This window comes from Oratosquilla oratoria, chromosome 16 (assembly GCF_046742065.1).
Source record: "Oratosquilla oratoria isolate Oo_2021 chromosome 16, ASM4674206v1, whole genome shotgun sequence".
NCBI lineage: Eukaryota > Metazoa > Arthropoda > Malacostraca > Stomatopoda > Squillidae > Oratosquilla > Oratosquilla oratoria.
The window spans coordinates 64430745-64449127 of NC_134792.1; the positions used below are offsets into that span (position 1 = coordinate 64430745).

The window sequence follows — 18383 nt, forward strand, 5'->3', positions numbered from 1 at the left end:
ATTAGTTTATGTTATAAGATTATGTTTCAAATATTTCGTAAAGATTCTCTTAGCAATATTTCGTAAAGATTCCCTTGGTAATATTTCGTAAAGATTTTCTTGTTAACATTTGGTAAAGATTCTCTTGGCAGTATTTCGTAAATATTTTCTCATTAATATTTCGTAAAGATTCTTTTGTCAGAATTCCGTAAAGATTCTCTTTTTCTTGTTAGCACCACTTTCTTTTTCCATGGTAATATTAGTGTTTCCGGTGATGACTCATTTCCGGGTTGGGCCTTCCGTAGGAGGTTGGAAGGTTTAGAGAAATATTTTTTTATGTTAGTGAAGTGGAGATTCTCTTGGCAATATTTCGTAAAGATTCTCTTAGCAACATTTGGTAAAGATTCTCTTGGCAATATTTCGTAAATATTTTCTCATTAATATTTCGTAAAGATTCTTTTATCAGAATTCCGTAATTCCGTTTTTATGTATATAGATTCTCTTGGCAATATTTCGTAAATATTCTCTTAGCGTGATTTCGTAAAGATTCTCTTGGTAATATTTCGTAAAGATTCTCTGAGTCTGAGTCAGATGTGTACCCGGGAGTTAGTGTTTCCGGTGATGACTCATTTCCGGAGTAGGAGGTTGGAAGGTTTAGAGAGAAATATTTTTTATGTATATTGATATATACCCATGTTGTTGTGTATAGTAACCGTATAAATCGTTTTCTTCCAGACCGTCCCCGCGCCAGATCACTGTTAAAACACTCACCCCGGTCCATGACCCCCTGTTACCTTTTGTTCGGGTCACGCACTTTCGTTCAAAAATTTTAGTTTTGACCATTTCCATTTTTATTTAATTAGATAGATTCTCTTGGCAATATTTCGTAAAGATTCTCTTAGCAATATTTTGTAAAGATTTTCTTGGTAATATTTCGTAAAGATTCTCTTGTTAACATTTGGTAAAGATTTCGTAAATATTTTCTCATTAATATTTCGTAAAGATTCTTTTGTCAGAATTCCGTAATTCCGTTTTTATGTATATAGATTCTCTTGGCAATATTTCGTAAAGATTCTCTTAGCAATATTTCGTAAAGATTCTCTGGGTAATATTTCGTAAAGATTCTCTTGTTAACATTTGGGAAAGATTCTCTTGGCAATATTTCGTAAATATTTTCTCATTAATATTTCGTAAAGATTCTTTTGTCAGAATTCCGTAATTCCGTTTTATGACTCATTTCCGGAGTAGGAGGTTCGAAGGTTTAGAGAGAAATATTTTTTTATGTATACACCCATGTTGTTGTGTATAGTAACCGTATAAATCGTTTTCTTCCAGACCGTCCCCGCGCCAGATCACTGTTAAAACACTCACCCCGGTCCATGACCCCCTGTTACCTTTTGTTCGGGTCACGCACATTTCCACCGGACGGCGTAAGCAACCATTAATTTTTTTTATATTAGAGAATACACCCATGTTGTTGTGTATAGTAACCGTATAAATCGTTTTCTTCCAGACCGTCCCCGCGCCAGATCACTGTTAAAACACTCACCCCGGTCCATGACCCCCTGTTACCTTTTGTTCGGGTCACGCACTTTCGTTCAGAAATTTTAGTTTTGACCATTTCCATTTTTATTTAATTAGATAGATTCTCTTGGCAATATTTCGTAAAGATTCTCTTAGCAATATTTTGTAAAGATTTTCTTGGTAATATTTCGTAAAGATTCTCTTGTTAACATTTGGTAAAGATTCTCTTGGCAATATTTCGTAAATATTTTCTCATTAATATTTCGTAAAGATTCTTTTGTCAGAATTCCGTAATTCCGTTTTTATGTATATAGATTCTCTTGGCAATATTTCGTAAAGATTCTCCTAGCAATATTTCGTAAAGATTCTCTTGGTAATATTTCGTAAAGATTCTCTTGTTAACATTTGGGAAAGATTCTCTTGGCAATATTTCGTAAATATTTTCTCATTAATATTTCGTAAATATTTTCTCATTAATATTTCGTAAAGATTCTTTTGTCAGAATTCCGTAATTCCGTTTTTATGTATATAGATTCTCTTGGCAATATTTCGTAAAGATTCTCTTAGCAATATTTCGTAAAGATTCTCTTGGTAATATTTCGTAAAGATTCTCTTGTTAACATTTGGGAAAGATTCTCTTGGCAATATTTCGTAAATATTTTCTCATTAATATTTCGTCAAGATTCTTTAGTCAGAATTCCGTAATTCCGTTTTATGACTCATTTCCGGAGTAGGAGGTTCGAAGGTTTAGAGAGAAATATTTTTTTATGTATACACCCATGTTGTTGTGTATAGTAACCGTATAAATCGTTTTCTTCCAGACCGTCCAAGCGCCAGATCACTGTTAAGACACTCACCCCGGTCCATGACCCCCTGTTACCTTTTGTTCGGGTCACGCACTTTCGTTCAAAAATTTTAGTTTTGACCATTTCCATTTTTATATATATATATATACAGGTAGTCGTCGACTTACGACCGAGTTCGGTTCCGACAGACAGGTCGTAAGTCAATCTAGACGCAAGTCGGACTTTATACTGTATATATACAGTATATATTACCCTTTAGATATTATTTTTGTTACTGTATACATGTATATTCTATATTATATTTAGCATACTGAAATAATCTTAGCATCTTTGAACTATGTTGTATAGTATTTTTTAAACCTTTTTTTATAATTTTATCTGATTTTCTTTGGGAAACGAAGCCTAGGCCTAAGCATACTGAATAAAATCCTATCATCTTTGACCTATGATATTTAATACTGTATTTTTTAACATTTTTATTGTTCTATCATCAGACTTTCTTTAGGAAATGTATGCATACTGAATAAAATCTTATCATCTTTGAGCTATGTTGTTTAATATTCATTATTCTTTTTATAATTGTCGTTAGGAAACGTAGCCTAGGCCTACGCATACTGAATAAAGTCGTCATCTTTGACCTACAAATACTTTTTTGTTGGTTAAATCAAAATCATTGTACTGTATAGTTTACATCTTATTAATTGCAAAACATTAAAAATACTAAATGCAAGGCAAAATTAGGAAAAACATTATTTCAAAACACATTCTTTTCATTTACGTACTGTACCGGAAATATTGTTATCGACAACAGACTAGGCTTAAACAAAGTTTACTATTACATTTTATTGATTGCAAAACATAAAAATACATAATGCAAGGCAAAATTAGGAAAAAATATTTCAAAACATTCTTTTTGTTTACGTACTGTACCGAAAATATTGCAAAACATAAAAATACAAAATGCTGCACCGAACATATTGTTTTCGACAACAGACTAGGCATAAAAAAGTTTTACTGTTACATTTTATTAATTGCAAAACATATCAAAATATAAAATCCAAGGCAAAATTGAGATCCTCTCTTTGTCTTTTAAAATTATCGACACTGTAGAATGTGATAACTGAAGTTCACGTGCTATCACATTAACTTTCTTCCCTCCTTCATAATGTTTTATCACTTTCATTTTCGTGTCAAGATCAATAACCTTTCTTTGTTTCTTGGCAGGCTTGGAAATATTGAAAGATAATTTTCTTTTAGACATCTTCATGGGGGTTTAAAGCACAAAAAATTTAAAGATATAATCCTTGTCATGAATGAAGTCAGAAATACCACATGCTCCTGAATGAGAGGGAAGCTGACGCTGCCGGTAACCTGGCAAAACTATTGTACTCGCGCCTCGCGGCGTGCAAAGTAATTGTACTGCACTGCCAGGCATAACATTGCAATTCTATTACTCTATTAAATGTTAAATATTATTGCACTATCTCGTGGTCGTAAAGTCGATCAGTCGTAAGTCGACGACTACCTGTATATATATATATATATATATATATATATATATATATATGTGTGTGTGTGTGTGTGTGTATAAAAATACATATGTATATGGATTTTGTAGGAAATGAACACATAAAGGATTGGTCCTGACCTTTCTACTATAGAAAATTTATGGGCTTTGATGAAAGCCCAGTTGAGGAAGCATGACACATGAAGTGTGCAGAAACTTAATGCCACCCTTCACAACATCTGGGCTCTCTCCATCCATCCTCAGAAACCTTGCCCTCTCTGTTCCCTGTCGCCTCAGGTCTTGTTTGAAGATTAAGGGAGGATATACCAAATACTAAAAGTTAGAGAGTACCCAATATGAAGTCCATTCATGTTTTGTTTGTGAATATAATATAGGGGTAGAAAATGATGCATGCCAATTCTGATGGATGTATATATATTCCCATATGTATGCATCTTTGACTGTATATATTAATATATACAATTTCATTTTAGGTAGATTAGTATACTGCAACATAGGTTGAATTTGGTTTGGTTGTAAGTTTAAGGTCATGCACAAGTTCCCAAGTCCTTTGTGAAAATTCTTGTCAAAAAATAAAATCCTTTATCATCAGGTAGGATAAATGACAAAGACCATAAATCTATTTTGAAAGTGAGTGTGTAACCTGGCAGCAGCAATAACAAACTATATGAAAAGTATGGCTGATGCAGCATCATTGTAAATCATAACTTTTATGAAATTTATTTCAGAGTGAACCTGATGAAATTTTTATGAAATGCATTTCATAGTGAACCTGTTAATTCCAAATTGCATATTATTTTTATTTTTAAACAAATTTCATCTCGAGAAATTCACTGTATGGTAAAGAACATAAGCATTATTATAGTATAATTTTATTACTTGCTGCCAGCAGTACATACTGTAACATAAAATTTGATTAAATGAAATATGAATATGTATAGAAATTTACTGTAAAGAATACAGTAGCACAATTTTATAATTTAATGAATACTCATGCAGGATCCTATTGTTGATCCTTATATTTAACTTCTCATTAACTTAATTCTGCTTATCATTGTATTACTTTTCTAATTCACAAAATTAGATTGAAAACTGCAATTTTGCATATAGAGAATGGTGTTGTAATTTTTGTGTAAGAGGATGTTAAATGCGTCTCTAAATTCAAACACCGGACTCCTACAATTCACTATAAATGACCATATTATGTAGAATATGGACATAGCATATGGTAACCATAACCTTTCATTTTAGGAGGACCAGTTACATTGAGGAACAATGACGACATCACTAGCATCACAGCTAAAGAAGCTTGCTGCTCCGCAGACAAGTCTCTTTGATGAAAAGAAAAAGAGAGCTTCCATTCTCTTTACACATAAAGAGGCAGCTAACCTTGGACTCGATACTATGCTAAAGATAGGTAAGTTTAGCCCTTGAGGTTCTTGAGTATGTGGATTGAATCATTAGATAATGGGCATATCAGCCAAATAAAGTTGTCTAAGGGCATCCTGAATAAATTTTTAAGACTATTCTACAAATAGAAAGGTCAGTTGAGTTTAATTTTTAGATCTTTGGAAGGGTAATTGAGTTTTTTCTATTAATAGAATGGTCTGACAGAAGTAGTAAAGCCACTCCTGAGTATTATGTTTGATACAGTCGTTAAATTTTAATTTGGCTGCTATGTGCTGTGTCCTGCGACGCTGCTTCTGACGCTGCTATGTGCTGTGTCCTGCGACGCTGCTTCAGACCCAGGGCAGTGGACAGGGTGCGGGGATGACCCGTCATCTAGGAGGTGCTAAGATGGGAGGGAGGGTGGAGGGGTGTGGAGTGTTTTCGGGGATGAAATGGGTGGGAATGTTTTTGTGCCTTGTCCTTTTTGGCTACCCCCCTGGTAAGGGGGAGAGGAGCCTTGGTATATGTATGTATGAAAAGAATTAAAATATGATTTTTGTTTTATTTATTTATTTATTTATTTTTCTATTGTTCTGTGTTACATTCAGGAAATGATGGGTTCAGGGAGCTGTTGGTCATTGATGAACAAGTAAAGTCCTGCAACTTCTTGTTTGGAAAGACATCAAGAGATTTCCAGAGAGCAGTGCGCACAAAGCAAGAAAATGCTGAGATTGATAAAGTCATTGAGAAGTTCCTACTTCTTGTCTCCCCCCACCTACAGTTGCAAGCAACTCTTAAATCACTTGAGTGGCTTGTGTACAGGTAAGTTATCAGTGACATTCATAATGCAGTAATTATTAGATCAATGGAAGACTCACGGGGGACAATTTTGCATGAAGTATTTGAACATTATTTTGTGTAAGATACATAAATAGATATTTTAAGTATGATATAAGAAAAAATTGCTTAAGTTTTGCATAACTGCAGAAGTAATTGTCCATACATTTCTTGTGTACTAGATATATTAATATTGCGGTTAGATATTGGACAGCTCAAGAAACTAATGACTGAAATCAACCTCACTAATATGATTTAGAGTTTGTATGAGAGAGGGATAATATTCACAAATAGAACTGTGGCCTTTAAATTCCTATGAATCATAATATTTTATTTATTTATTTTTTGTGCCAATAATTGTGCAAAATCTCTCATCCACATGGCCTGAATATCAAGACATTCCCTCTTTGAACTCTTAATCAATTTCTGGCACCACTCCAACAAGAGTTCCAGCTATTTCACATCATTATGTGTAGCATTTCTTGTTGCCATTTGTGCTGCTTCACACCCTGAACTCTGCTCAAAGTTCATAATTCCTTCCTGGCAACCCTGTCATACACCACCATAAAAGCCCAAAAGACATCTGTACCCTTTGTCAAAAACTCATCAGGTCCTGCGGCTTTTCTCACATTGAGTTTTTATGTATTTCCCCAGTTTAACTAGTTATGTTCAGGATTGGAGCTATACTCATGGGGTCCCATCGTTGCCTCCATGTGTCAAGTTTGCCTAATTCATTTATGTTCTTGGTATGTGTGAGAGAGAGAGGGAGAGGAGGGGGAATGAGTTTCAGTTAATCCATGAACCCATTTGTTATGTGTATACGTACATATTTATATAACTTTTTCAGGTTTATGATCAATGAAATGAATGTTGATGCTCTCATGATGTGTATCTTGCCATACTACGAGTCTGCCTTGTTTGTGCGCATCTTGCAAATTGTCAACATTGATAGTGAGACTAGTCGATGGCACTGGTTGAAGGGAGCACAGAAACTGGGCACCCCTGTTCCCAGGAAGACTATTCTTACACACTGGGGGAGTAGTCAACCATTTAGAAAGTTCCTTGTTGGCTTTTTGGAGAAGATGCTGGCAGTAAGTAAATTTTACGACCATGAAAGCCCTTGCTCTATAGATAGATTTATTTTGTATTTATTGACTTTAATTTATTTATTTTATATATATATATATATATATATATATAAATATATAAATATATATATATAAATATATATATATATATATAAAAATATGTATATATATATATATATATATATATATATATATCTTTTGTCACCGGGATGACCCGTCATCCAGGAGGTGCCAAGATAAGAAGGAGGGTGGAGGGGAGTGGAATATATAGGAAATGGAATGGGTGGGAGTGGTTTCTATGCCTTATTCTTTTTGGCTACCCCCCATGTAGGGGGAAAAAGCCTTTGGTATATGTATGTATATATCTTTTGTTTTGAGAAATGTTAATGAGGATGTTTTATGGATCTTGTTACAGTTACATGGAAAGAAGTCAAACAGGAAAGTTGCAGTATCCTTCTTTGTGACCACAGTTGCAGGAAGCCTTCAACAAATTGGTAAAATTCAAGAGGACCATATTACATACTTAGTCTCCTCACTTCATGGCTGCCTCATTTCCAATGATAAGGAGCTTGTCTGTGGCATGTACTATATTCTTGTACAGCTTACAGTCAGAACTAAACTCTCCAATGAATTCTTCAACATCATTATAGGAGAAATGATGAAAGTAAGTGATTTTTGATTAACAGTATTTACAAGGGTATTTACAGCAGAGGATTATAATCACACTATATATGTATGAGGGGTTTAAAAGTGTAATGCAAAAAAGACATTTGGGAATGGATGCTAAGAGGAGATTGTATGAAGGGATGATTGTGCCCACAGCACTGTATGGGGCAGAGATATGGAACATGAGAAAGGAGAGGAAGACTTTGTGTTTGAGATTAAATGTCTGAGAAGTATGGTAGGGGTTATAAGGTTGGATAGAGTGAGAAACAAAGAGGTGAGTAGGAGACTGGGGGGTAGAAAAGGAGATAGGAGATAGGGTTGATGAAAGAATATTGGGATGGCTTGACACATGAAAAAATGAGTGAAGAAAGATTAGTTAAAGAAGTGTAGAAGGCAGAGGTGGGTGAAGTGAAGACGAGGGGATGACCTAGGATGAAATGGATGGATGGGGTGCAAAGAGCATTGAGCAAGAGGAGAATGTCTGTTGAGAAGGGAAGGGAGAAAGCAGAAGATAGGTGTGAATGGTGAATGGCTGTTTATGAATAATACTGTGATGCATGGAAGGTAGTGGGAGGGAGTATGGAGTGGTTATGTGTGAAATATTTTGATGCAGCCCGAAAGGATTTCTCCCCATTGTCAATGTTATGTCATGAGGGATGAAGAGGGGGGCATTGCCAATTAAATGAAGCTGCCTTGCTGTGAGTGTGCTGTGTCTTGCTGCATAGCTTCTGACCCAGGGTGATGCAGGGATAAGCCATCATCCAGGAGTAGCCAAGATGAGAGGGAGGGTTGGTGAATGGGTGTGAAATGGGTTGGAGTGGAATTATGCCTTTTGACTTTGGCTACCTCCCTTGCAAGGGGGAAACCCTTGGTATATGTATGTATAGCTAGATTTAACCTTAGTCATATATATAAATGAAAAAATCATAATGACATTCCTTCCAATGTCTTCTTGCAGTCACCAGGGACAGAGGTCAGAGAGCAGTTGGCTCTTACCATCATTGCCATTTGTCAATTTCAAGAGGAATGTTTATTCTCTCCAGACACCCTTAGTATTTTCAAAAGTGAAAATATGAAGTGGTTTTGGAACACATGCACTGAAGTGTCCAGGACCAGAAGTATCTTGGTATTCTTCACATTGTATATTAAAAGTTATGTTGGGTGAGTAACCATAAACAGTTTTATTTGAATTAACATTAAGGCATTTATTGTCAGTTTTAGTCTTCTCCTATTTTTTCTTCTTTTTCTTCAAGCAGAGAATTTAATGTAGTGAGAGCATACTGCATTATATTATCCACTTCAAGAAGTTCTCTGTTAAGAGCATTCTACCCTCCTCTTGGAGCAGTGGTTCTCAACATGTTTTTTCATGTATTCCACACTTATGTATTGCTGTTCTTTAGCCTTAATGAGACCACATCATCGCTAAGTTAATTGCTGTGCAGCCACCAATAAACACTAGTTTCTGAATTGTGGCCCCACTTTTGAATCTTGATGGTCTACCAAAGGGTTACAGACCCTAGGTTGAGAACCACTGTCTTAGAGGATGAGTTCATGATGTTAAATGGAATCATAAACCAAATCAAGATTTTAGGGGCTTTAGCTTTAGCTTAGGGCCTTTAGACCAAAGTCATGCAACATTCTTGTATAATTGGAGACTTCTCTCCACTAATAGAGAATACAGATCAATTATAACTTCTGCTGTTCCTCCTACTGCTATCCATAAATCTCTCCTCTATCACCTTGATAACCACCTTTTCAGTATGATGTATTCCTCATGGATTGTTTTATCAGCAGTGAAGTATGAGAACATATATGTAATTTCATTTATTGTTTTTTCTCTGCAGATGGGTTGTTGGCAAAGATTTTTCAGCAACAAAGGGAGGCTTACCTGAAGCTCTTTGTTCTCTTATTTTGGAGTTGGAACAGCTGCATCTCTCTCCTGCTGATGCTACAAAACTTATTAGGTGAGTTGAGCAGGTTACACAAGAGTGCTGTATTTCACATTGTATATGATACGGTTTATGGAAGATGCCATAGATTTGGCAGACGGTATTTGAAAGAAATGAGAATACAAATGTCTTGAGCATTTAGTATTTGATAGCAATGTTTGGATGTATCAGCAAAGTAGGTAGTGACATCTGGGAGGCACCTGCACATAATGCCACTGCTCTGAGATGCACATGCCCAGCTCCCTGAAGATAAATCTTCCAGTTTCCTCACCCCTGTCAAAGGGACTGTGGGCTGGCATTTGGTCTCTGTCCAACGACTGGGCCCAAGATCGTGACCGAGACATCAGTGGGTCTGGTCAGCGGCTGACCCCAGTTTCCTAGATGCTGAAGGAATCCTGTAAGGGAGAACTTTGGGGCTATATATTATACATACATACATACATATACATACATATACCAAGGCTTTTTCCCCCTTCCAAGGGGGGTAGCCAAAAAGAAAAAGGCATAAAATCATTCCCACCCATTCCATCCCTGAATACACTCCACACCCCTCCACCCTCCCTCTTATCTTAGCACCTCCTGAATGACGGGTCATCCCTGCATCTTGTCCACTGCCCGAAGGGATTTCTCCCCGTCCTCTCATTTTATGCAATGGGGGGCGGAGAGGGGGGGGTCGCCGATTTAATGAAGCGGCCTTGCTGTGGATGTGCTGTGTCTTGCGACACTGCTTCTGACCCAGGGCAGTGGACAAGATATATTATAGTACAGCTTAAATATACATACATACATACATATACCAAGGCTTTTTCCCCCTTCCAAGGGAGGTAGCCAAAAAGGGAAAGGCATAAAAACACTCCCACCCATTTCATCCCTAAATACCCTCCACACCCCTCCCACCCTTCCTCTCATCTGAGCACCTCCTGGATGACGGGTCATCCCTGCCCACCGCCCTGGGTCAGAAGCAGTGTCGCAAGACACAGTACATCCACAGCAAGGCCGCTTCATTTAATCGGCGACCCCCCCTCTCCGTCCCCCTTTGCATATAAGGCGAGGACGGGGAGAAATCCCTTCGGGCTGCGTCAAAATTTACTCACACATACTACCCCACCCCCCACTCCCCCGCCCATTCCTCCTCATGCAGCTTAAATATATTCTTTTAATTTTACAGTCAACACTGGACTAAACAGTATATTTGAAACATGATTCACTTTGGTGGCTTTAGTTATTGGTGTGGTTAACACTTTCTCTATTGAGAGGATGCAATTTATACATAAACCAAAGGCCTTTTCCCCCTTACAAGGGAGGTAGTCAAAAAACAAAGGCATAAATTCTACTCCCACCCATTCCATCCCCTACATACTCCACTCCCGTCCACCCCCCTCCTTCCCTCTTATCTTGGCTCCTCATGGATGCCGTTTATAGATGCATAAAATGGATTAATGATAGCCAGACTAAAAAAAAAAATGCCATCTGATTTGGAAGGAAGCGAAAGAGTGCCACAAAGGTCAGTAGCTTGGCAATAGCCAGAATAATTGCCATCCAATAATACTTGCTGGCCGAGTGGTTTAGAATTTTGCCACTTGTGACAGGGGTCAAGATGATTGTAGTTTATACCCTCCCACCATCAAGTTGGACCAAGGACATGGCTCATTAAATTTCACACTACAAAGTCCTCTGAATGGGGCACCATCCTAGCCTCTTGATGAGGGAGTTCATGATATATGGAGGGATTCATTGTGATCCTCCCTCAGCTGTCCAACCTTGAATGGACTTAAACCATGCAACCCATGAAATGTGAACATTTGTTCTTGTTTTGGTATTGGTCCCCTAACTGTGGATTACCATAAGAATGTTAATTATTTACTTTCTCCTCAGGTGTTTGTTTGAGGCTCTGGCAGACTGTGAAGCGTCTTTAAAACGTGCGGCCCAGTGGAAAACTGTAGCTGGAGCAGTATTGCACCTTGAACGTAGTCACCCTCTGGGCTATGACAAAGCTGTACAAGATGTCATGACATGTGAAGTAATTAAAGGATCAAGAAGTGCAGCATTAAAGCAGAAAAGGGTAAGACTAAGATGACAAGTGTTGCATATTATTGTTTTTCTGTCTATCCATATGCCAAGGGCTTTTTTCCCCCTTATAAGGGAGGTAGCCAAGTCGAATGGATGCACCCACTCCCACCCATTCCACTCTCATCCACCACCCTTTCCTCCCTTTCATCTTAGTTCCTCATGGATGAAGGGTCATCCTTGTCTCCTCTTCACTGCCCAGGTCTGTTATGTTTTGAGGGATAGGTGTAGTGGTTTTGTGTGTGTCATATTTTCTAATGAGGCTTTGTATTTCTGGTATAAATTTTGGGTTGTGTGATTTTCTGTTGCCTCTGGGGATGTATTTCCTCTATGTGTTTTGTATATTTGTATTGAAGGTATGCACAGCAGTGTCTGTGTCTGTGGTTGATGTACTATTTTGTGTCTCAAATTTTTGTTCTGTCTCTTAAGTGAAAGCTTCCCAGTTTGCTGTCACGTAATTGGTGTATGTGTGTCTGTGGCCTGCTGGGGTGTATCGTGTTTTGGTGGTGATGATCATTGGAAGGTGGTCAGATCCAAGTGCTCCAACCACTTTCCATGAAGTAGTTGGCATTAGACTGTGGGAACAGAAGGTGATGATAGGAGAGGAGGGGATGTAGAGGGCTTGATGAGGGATATATTTGCCTTTATGGGTGTTGTTCATGATGGTCAGTGAGTCAGGTTGTGTCTGTAGATCAAACCCTTTGTCCATGTCGGGGTTGTTGACATACCAGGCCGATGACTTGGCGTTGAAATCACCACATAAGATAAGGTTGGAGATGGTGGTAAATTAGTTAAGGTTAGGCCTAATGTTTGAAACTGTGAGGGATGATTGGGAGGGGGGGAATGTACATGTTAATTACTATAATTGTGGATTTGTTATCTGTTCGGATTTGGACTGATTGGGTTTCAGTAGGGTCATCTGTGGTAGGAAGGAGGGTTTTGGTTGTGGCACCTATGTCATTGAAGCAGGTGGACTGTGGATCAGGGTGATGAGTCTGCTGTCATTGCTGTCAATCCAGTCTTGTCTGATGAAGTAAAATTGTGAAATGAGGGTGTTTTTTGGGAGTGTCATAGATTCGTTTATTGTATGTGTTGTTTGAAGAAGTGTTCGAGTTCTTGTTTTTCTGTGTTAATACCATCAATGTTATGTAGTGGTAAATAGGACTATGATAGGAAGAGTTAAGGATGTACATGTGCTAAGGGGAGAGGGTGGGGGAATATCAGATCATTTTTTGGTGGAAGGTAAGTTGAGAGTGGAGGATAGATGGAGAAAGAGGAAAGGGACAAAAGGTAGGGAGGTGCTTAGAGTGAATTCTTTAAAGGAAAAGGAAAAGGAGAAAGAGTACAAGAAGAAGCTGAAGAAGGAGTGGGAGGGTGTAAAGGATAGAGTAGAGCTAGGTGTGGAGGAGGAATGGGGATGGTTGAAGGAGGGAGTCACAAAGTGTGCAAGGATGGTGTGTGGAACAAGAAGGACAGGAGGAAATAGAAGGAAGGGTAGTGAATGGTGGGATGAGGAAACAAAGAAGGTTGTAGAAGAGAAGAAGCGAGCTTTCACAGATTGGTTACAAAATAGGACGAGGGAGTCTTATGAGAGGTACAAAGAAAAGTAAAGCAAAAGGTAAAGGAGGCAAAGAGGAGAGCAGATGTGAAATGGGGTAAGAGTATGACAGAAAATTTTGAAAGTAATAAAAAGATGTTTTGGAAAGAAATTAAGAGAGGAAGAGGAGGCAAATCAAGTAGAGAAGAAAAAGTAAAAGGTGCAGATGGAGAGATGATAATGGAAGAGAAGGCAGTAAGGGGAAGATGGACAGAATATTTTAGGGAGTTGCTAAATGTGAAGGAGGATAGGGAGGGAAAGATAGTTGCAGTGGGAAATGCTAAGAAAATGAGAGTGATGAGTGAGGAAAATGGAGGAGAAATAAGGAAGGATGAAGTGAAGGCAGTTGTTAAGATGATGAAAGCAGGTAAGGCACCTGGTCTGGATGGATGCCATGCAGAATGTCTAAAAAAAAGGAGGTACAGTGATGGTGGACTGGCTGGTGAGGTTATTTAATGTTTGCTGGAGAGAGGGTAGAGTGCCGGAGGACTGGAGGAGTGCCTGTATAGTTCCACTTTACAAGGGAAAAGGGGACAAGTGTGAATGTAGTAGTTTCAGAGGGATTAGCTTGTTAAGTGTAGTTGGGAAGGCTTATGGGATTAGGAGAGGAGCAGAGGGAGTAATTGGTGAGGAACAGTGTGGATTTAGGACGGGTAGAGGTTGTGTAGATCAGATCTTTGTGGTAAGACAAATATATGAGAAAGCTATAGGAAAGGGGAAGGATGTTTTTTGGGCTTTTATGGATCTGGAAAAGGCTTATGATAGGGTAGACAGAAAGGCACTGTGGGAGGTTATGCAGATATATGGGATAGGAGGAAAGCTTCTAGGAGCTGTCAAGAGTTTTTATGAGAGTAGTAGAGCTTGTGTCAGGATTAGAAATGGAGAGAGTGAGTGGTTTGAGGTAAAGGTGGGACTTCGTCAAGGATGTGTTATGTCGCCCTGGCTGTTCAACTTATACATGGATGGGGTAGTGCGAGAGGTAAATGCAAGGGTAGTGGGTCAGGGATTGGAGATGGTTAAAGAAAATGGAGAAAAGTGGGAGGTGAGCCAGCTGTTCTTTGCTGACGACACTGCGCTTGTGGCAGGATCGGAGGAGGGACTGAGGAAGTTGGTGACAGAGTTTGGGAGAGTATGTGATAGAAGAAAGCTAAAGATAAATGTGAGTAAAAGTAAGGTGATGAGATGTACAAGGGGTGAAAGTGGCAGTAGACTGGAAGTGAGCATTAAGGGAGAGCGACTGGAGGAAGTGGATAGTTTTAGATACTTGGGTGCAAATGTGGCAGGAAAGGGTGGAGTGAAGGTGGAGGTAGAATGTAGATTGAGAGAAGCGAGTAAATGCCTTGGTGGATTGAAGAGTGTAATGAGGAATAGACATTTGGGAATGGATGCTAAGAGGAGACTGTATGAAGGAGTGATTGTGCCAACAGCACTGTATGGGGCAGAAACATGGAACATAAGAGAGGAAGAGAGAAGGAGTTTGAATGTGTTTGAGATGAGGTGTCTGAGAAGTATGATGGGGGTTACTAGGCTAGATAGAGTGAGAAATGAGGAGGTGAGGAGAAGAACGGGGGTGGAAAGGGAGTTGGGAGATAGGGTTGATGAAAGAATATTAGGATGGTTTGGACACATGGAAAGAATGAGTGAAGAAAGACTAGTAAAAGAGGTATGGAAGGCAGATGTGGAGGGAGTGAACATGAGGGGACATCCTAGGATGAGGTGGATGGTTGGGGTGAAGGGGGCTTTGGGGAAGAGGGGAATGTCTGTTGAGGAAGGATGGGAGAGGACAGAAGACAGGGGTGAATGGAGAATGGTTGTATATGGATGGTGTTGTGATGCATGAGGTGGAATGGGGGGTGAGGTAGTATGTGTGAGCAAAATTTGACGCAGCCCGAAGGGATTTCTCCCCGTCTTCTCCTTTTATGCATGGGGGGACGGAGAGGGGGGTCGCCAATTTAATGAAGCGACCTTGCTGTGGATGTGCTGTGTCTTGCGACACTGCTTCTGACCCAGGGCAGTGGACAAGGTGCAGGGATGACCCGTCATCCAGGAGGTGCTCAGATAAGAGGGAGGGTGGAGGGGTGTGGAGTGTGTTCAGGGATGGAATGGGTGGGAATGATTTTATGCCTTTTTCTTTTTGGCTCCCTCCCTTGTAAGGGGGAAAAAGCCTTGGTATATGTATGTATGTTATGTTGTAAGATGTTGATGTGTGTTTTGTATGTGTTGTAGATTGCTGTATGGAGTTGGGGTACTGGTGGGGGAAGATTAGGATTAGGGTCAGAAGGAGGAAGTGGAGTGTTTGGGGAGGAAGGTAGGGGGAAAGGGGATGCCAAGGATGAGGGTAGTGGGCAAGGATGCAGGTTAGGGGGTAGGATGGTGGGAGTAAAGTTATGGGTGGGGAAGTAGAACAGGTCCAGGTGTTTGTGTCTTGTTTCATGTCAGCAAGTGTTGTGGGCCCAATTTTTGCATGAATTGTACTGAAGTGAGCCTTTGGCTGCTGGCTTGGGATGATGGGTTCAGAGCACGTTGGACATGTGTATCTTGTGGTGGGCTCAGTATTGCTCTCTTCTAATAATAGGAGAAAAGGAATGATCAGAAAATCGCCCTTCAGTACAGAAGAAATACAAAAGTGCATTGTTGTAAGAAGGGTTGTGGTACTCGCCCGGATAACTGAAGCTGGTCCCAGGGATTGGTGCTACTTTAGTAAGAGCCTGTGGCAGGGTTGTGCTGTGGCCGTTTGGCCCCAAACTCTTGAGGTTGGGGGGTGGGGAGGTCCCCACGATGCAGATGCTGCCACACCAGAACCAGATCTAAGTTGAAACTGGTCCAGTGGTTTGTCCTTCTCCTAATAAAGTCTCTTCCAGATAGTCATGTTTCCCTCTCCTCATCTTCCCATACCAATCTGTACACTTAGGTCACATAATCCAACACTCGCTAACTGGCACTTGTGCAGATGTTTGGGTCCAGGACAAACCCACTTTTGAAACTGGTGGTGTTTTATGTCCTGGGCCAATTACTGAAGTGGGTTTATGTCCGGGGCTCGATTGTCCACACAAAAGGCAGTTGGCGAATGTTAAATTAAAAGACCTAGATGTATACAGTTTCTTATAAATCTATACTTCCAGGTTTTGAGGAGGTTGCTGAAGGGTCAAGATGCAGAGGGTGGTGTCTTCATGATGCTGAATCATGCAGAGGAAAATACACGATTAGAAGCAGCCAAAATATTTATCCAAAAGCTTCAAAACAAACAGGTAAATGATTTTGTCTTTCTTAATTTCATTATTTCTTAATTTCTTGTATGGAGCTTGTAAGGGTTAGAAATGGAGGGAATGAATGGTTTCAGGTGAAGATAGGACTGTGTCAGATGTGTGATGTCACCAGTGTTGTTCTGTACTTATGGATGAGGTGATAAAAAATATAAATGCAAGAGTGTTAGGGAGGGGTTTGGAGTGTATGGGTGAGCTTATAGAGATGTGGTACGTAAACCAGTTGTTGTTTGTACGTTACATATGTTAACATATTTGTCTTCTCTAATTCACAGATCACAGACAAGATATTGATTAAAGAAGGCATAGAAAACATGCTTACAGATGAATCACCTGCAATAATTAAGAGAGCACTTAGTCTTGATGATCATCTACTTGACTTGGATTGTTCCCTGTTACTGAAATTATCAGTGGGACTTCTTGAGAAGAGCAGAAATAATTGGAAGAAGGCATGGATCAAAGTGAGAGAGAGATGTCTTATACTGATATCCAGAAAGTTGTGTAGCAAATACAACAGGAAGATGTTGAACACAGCATTACAAGTTTGTGTCGTTAGTGCACTTTTTCCTCATGGTCCCACTGGAGCTACAGAAGCAAAGATTGTTCTTCAGTCAAAGCTAGGCCAACAGGATAAGTTGTTGTCATCCATCAATTCAGCAGTTAGTCCTGTACTAATAGCAAATAAGAATCCAAATTCCAATGAGCTTCTTGCCAGCATTTGGAAGGTTCTGCCAAAAGTTATGGACAGTTTACCTACATGGTACAAGGATAGCCTTTGGTGTCGGATGCAAAAGACAAAAGAAGAAGAAGAAATGTCTTTGCTGGGCCATTTTCTTGTCATGCTTCTCATGCAGCAATCTTTAGGAGGAGCTGAAAATGAGCAGAAATTAGGGATCGCTCATCAACTAGTGGACTTCACCCTCACCAGCCTACGGGAACAAAAGGTAAGAGAAATGGGACATTTTTGTGTTACGAAAATTATTTACTGAGGGTGTTACAAATATAGGTAGGATGCAGTTGTAAGGTTTTCATTTTAGTTCTAAGAGCATGAAATGGCACAGCCTAAAAGGATTTCCTTTTGTTTGCTCTGTATATTTCTTGCAGGCATATATCTCTCAGGAAGTCATTCATTCATTCCAGTATGCTTCCTTTAGGCCATCCAATGTTTTCTAGTTTCCATGATTATTTTTCGTTTGTTGGAAAAAAATTTGGATTGTATGTAATATATGACATGTTTATTCTGTAGGTATCTTCTGTAAAGACATCTTACAAAGGAAAGAAAAGCGATGAAGAAACAGAAGAAAAGAGAAATAGTGGAAAAAAGAAAGACAAGTTTATTTTGAATATTGAAGAAGTGGAAGAATCTGTTATTGCACAGTGGCTGTCACATGTTCAGCAAGGAATCTTACCCCTTCAATTTGTTCTCATGTGTCTTATGCAGTCTGTCAAAGTTGTGAGTCTCACAAAAGAAATGAAGACGAATCACTTTTGGTCACTTAAGGAAGACAAGGTATGTCTTGAATGTTTGACAGGTGTTTATTGTAATCTATCTATACCAAAAGACTACTTCCCCCTAAACCTCTTCAATACGATGATGCCTACGTAGGCATCATGAGGAACAAGTGGGTACGTGAGGATGCAGATGTCGGCATCTTGATTATATATATTGTAGTTGTACCTGTGTGACCCC

General features: G+C 39.2%; 1 protein-coding gene across 1 annotated transcript in view; it reads left to right on the forward strand.

Moving 5' to 3' along the window:
* Window positions 1–18383, forward strand: part of l(2)k09022 (HEAT repeat containing 1 homolog l(2)k09022) — a 62422-nt gene that overhangs the window by 8979 nt on the left and 35060 nt on the right. Inside the window, exons 2-11 of the mRNA XM_076200016.1 lie at window positions 5089–5254; window positions 5835–6048; window positions 6911–7154; window positions 7567–7815; window positions 8776–8978; window positions 9662–9781; window positions 11642–11828; window positions 16553–16678; window positions 16969–17637; window positions 17940–18203. Of these exons, the coding sequence (XP_076056131.1) occupies window positions 5113–5254; window positions 5835–6048; window positions 6911–7154; window positions 7567–7815; window positions 8776–8978; window positions 9662–9781; window positions 11642–11828; window positions 16553–16678; window positions 16969–17637; window positions 17940–18203 (2418 nt within the window). The 5' untranslated portion in view covers window positions 5089–5112. The remainder of the gene's footprint in view (window positions 1–5088; window positions 5255–5834; window positions 6049–6910; window positions 7155–7566; window positions 7816–8775; window positions 8979–9661; window positions 9782–11641; window positions 11829–16552; window positions 16679–16968; window positions 17638–17939; window positions 18204–18383) is intronic.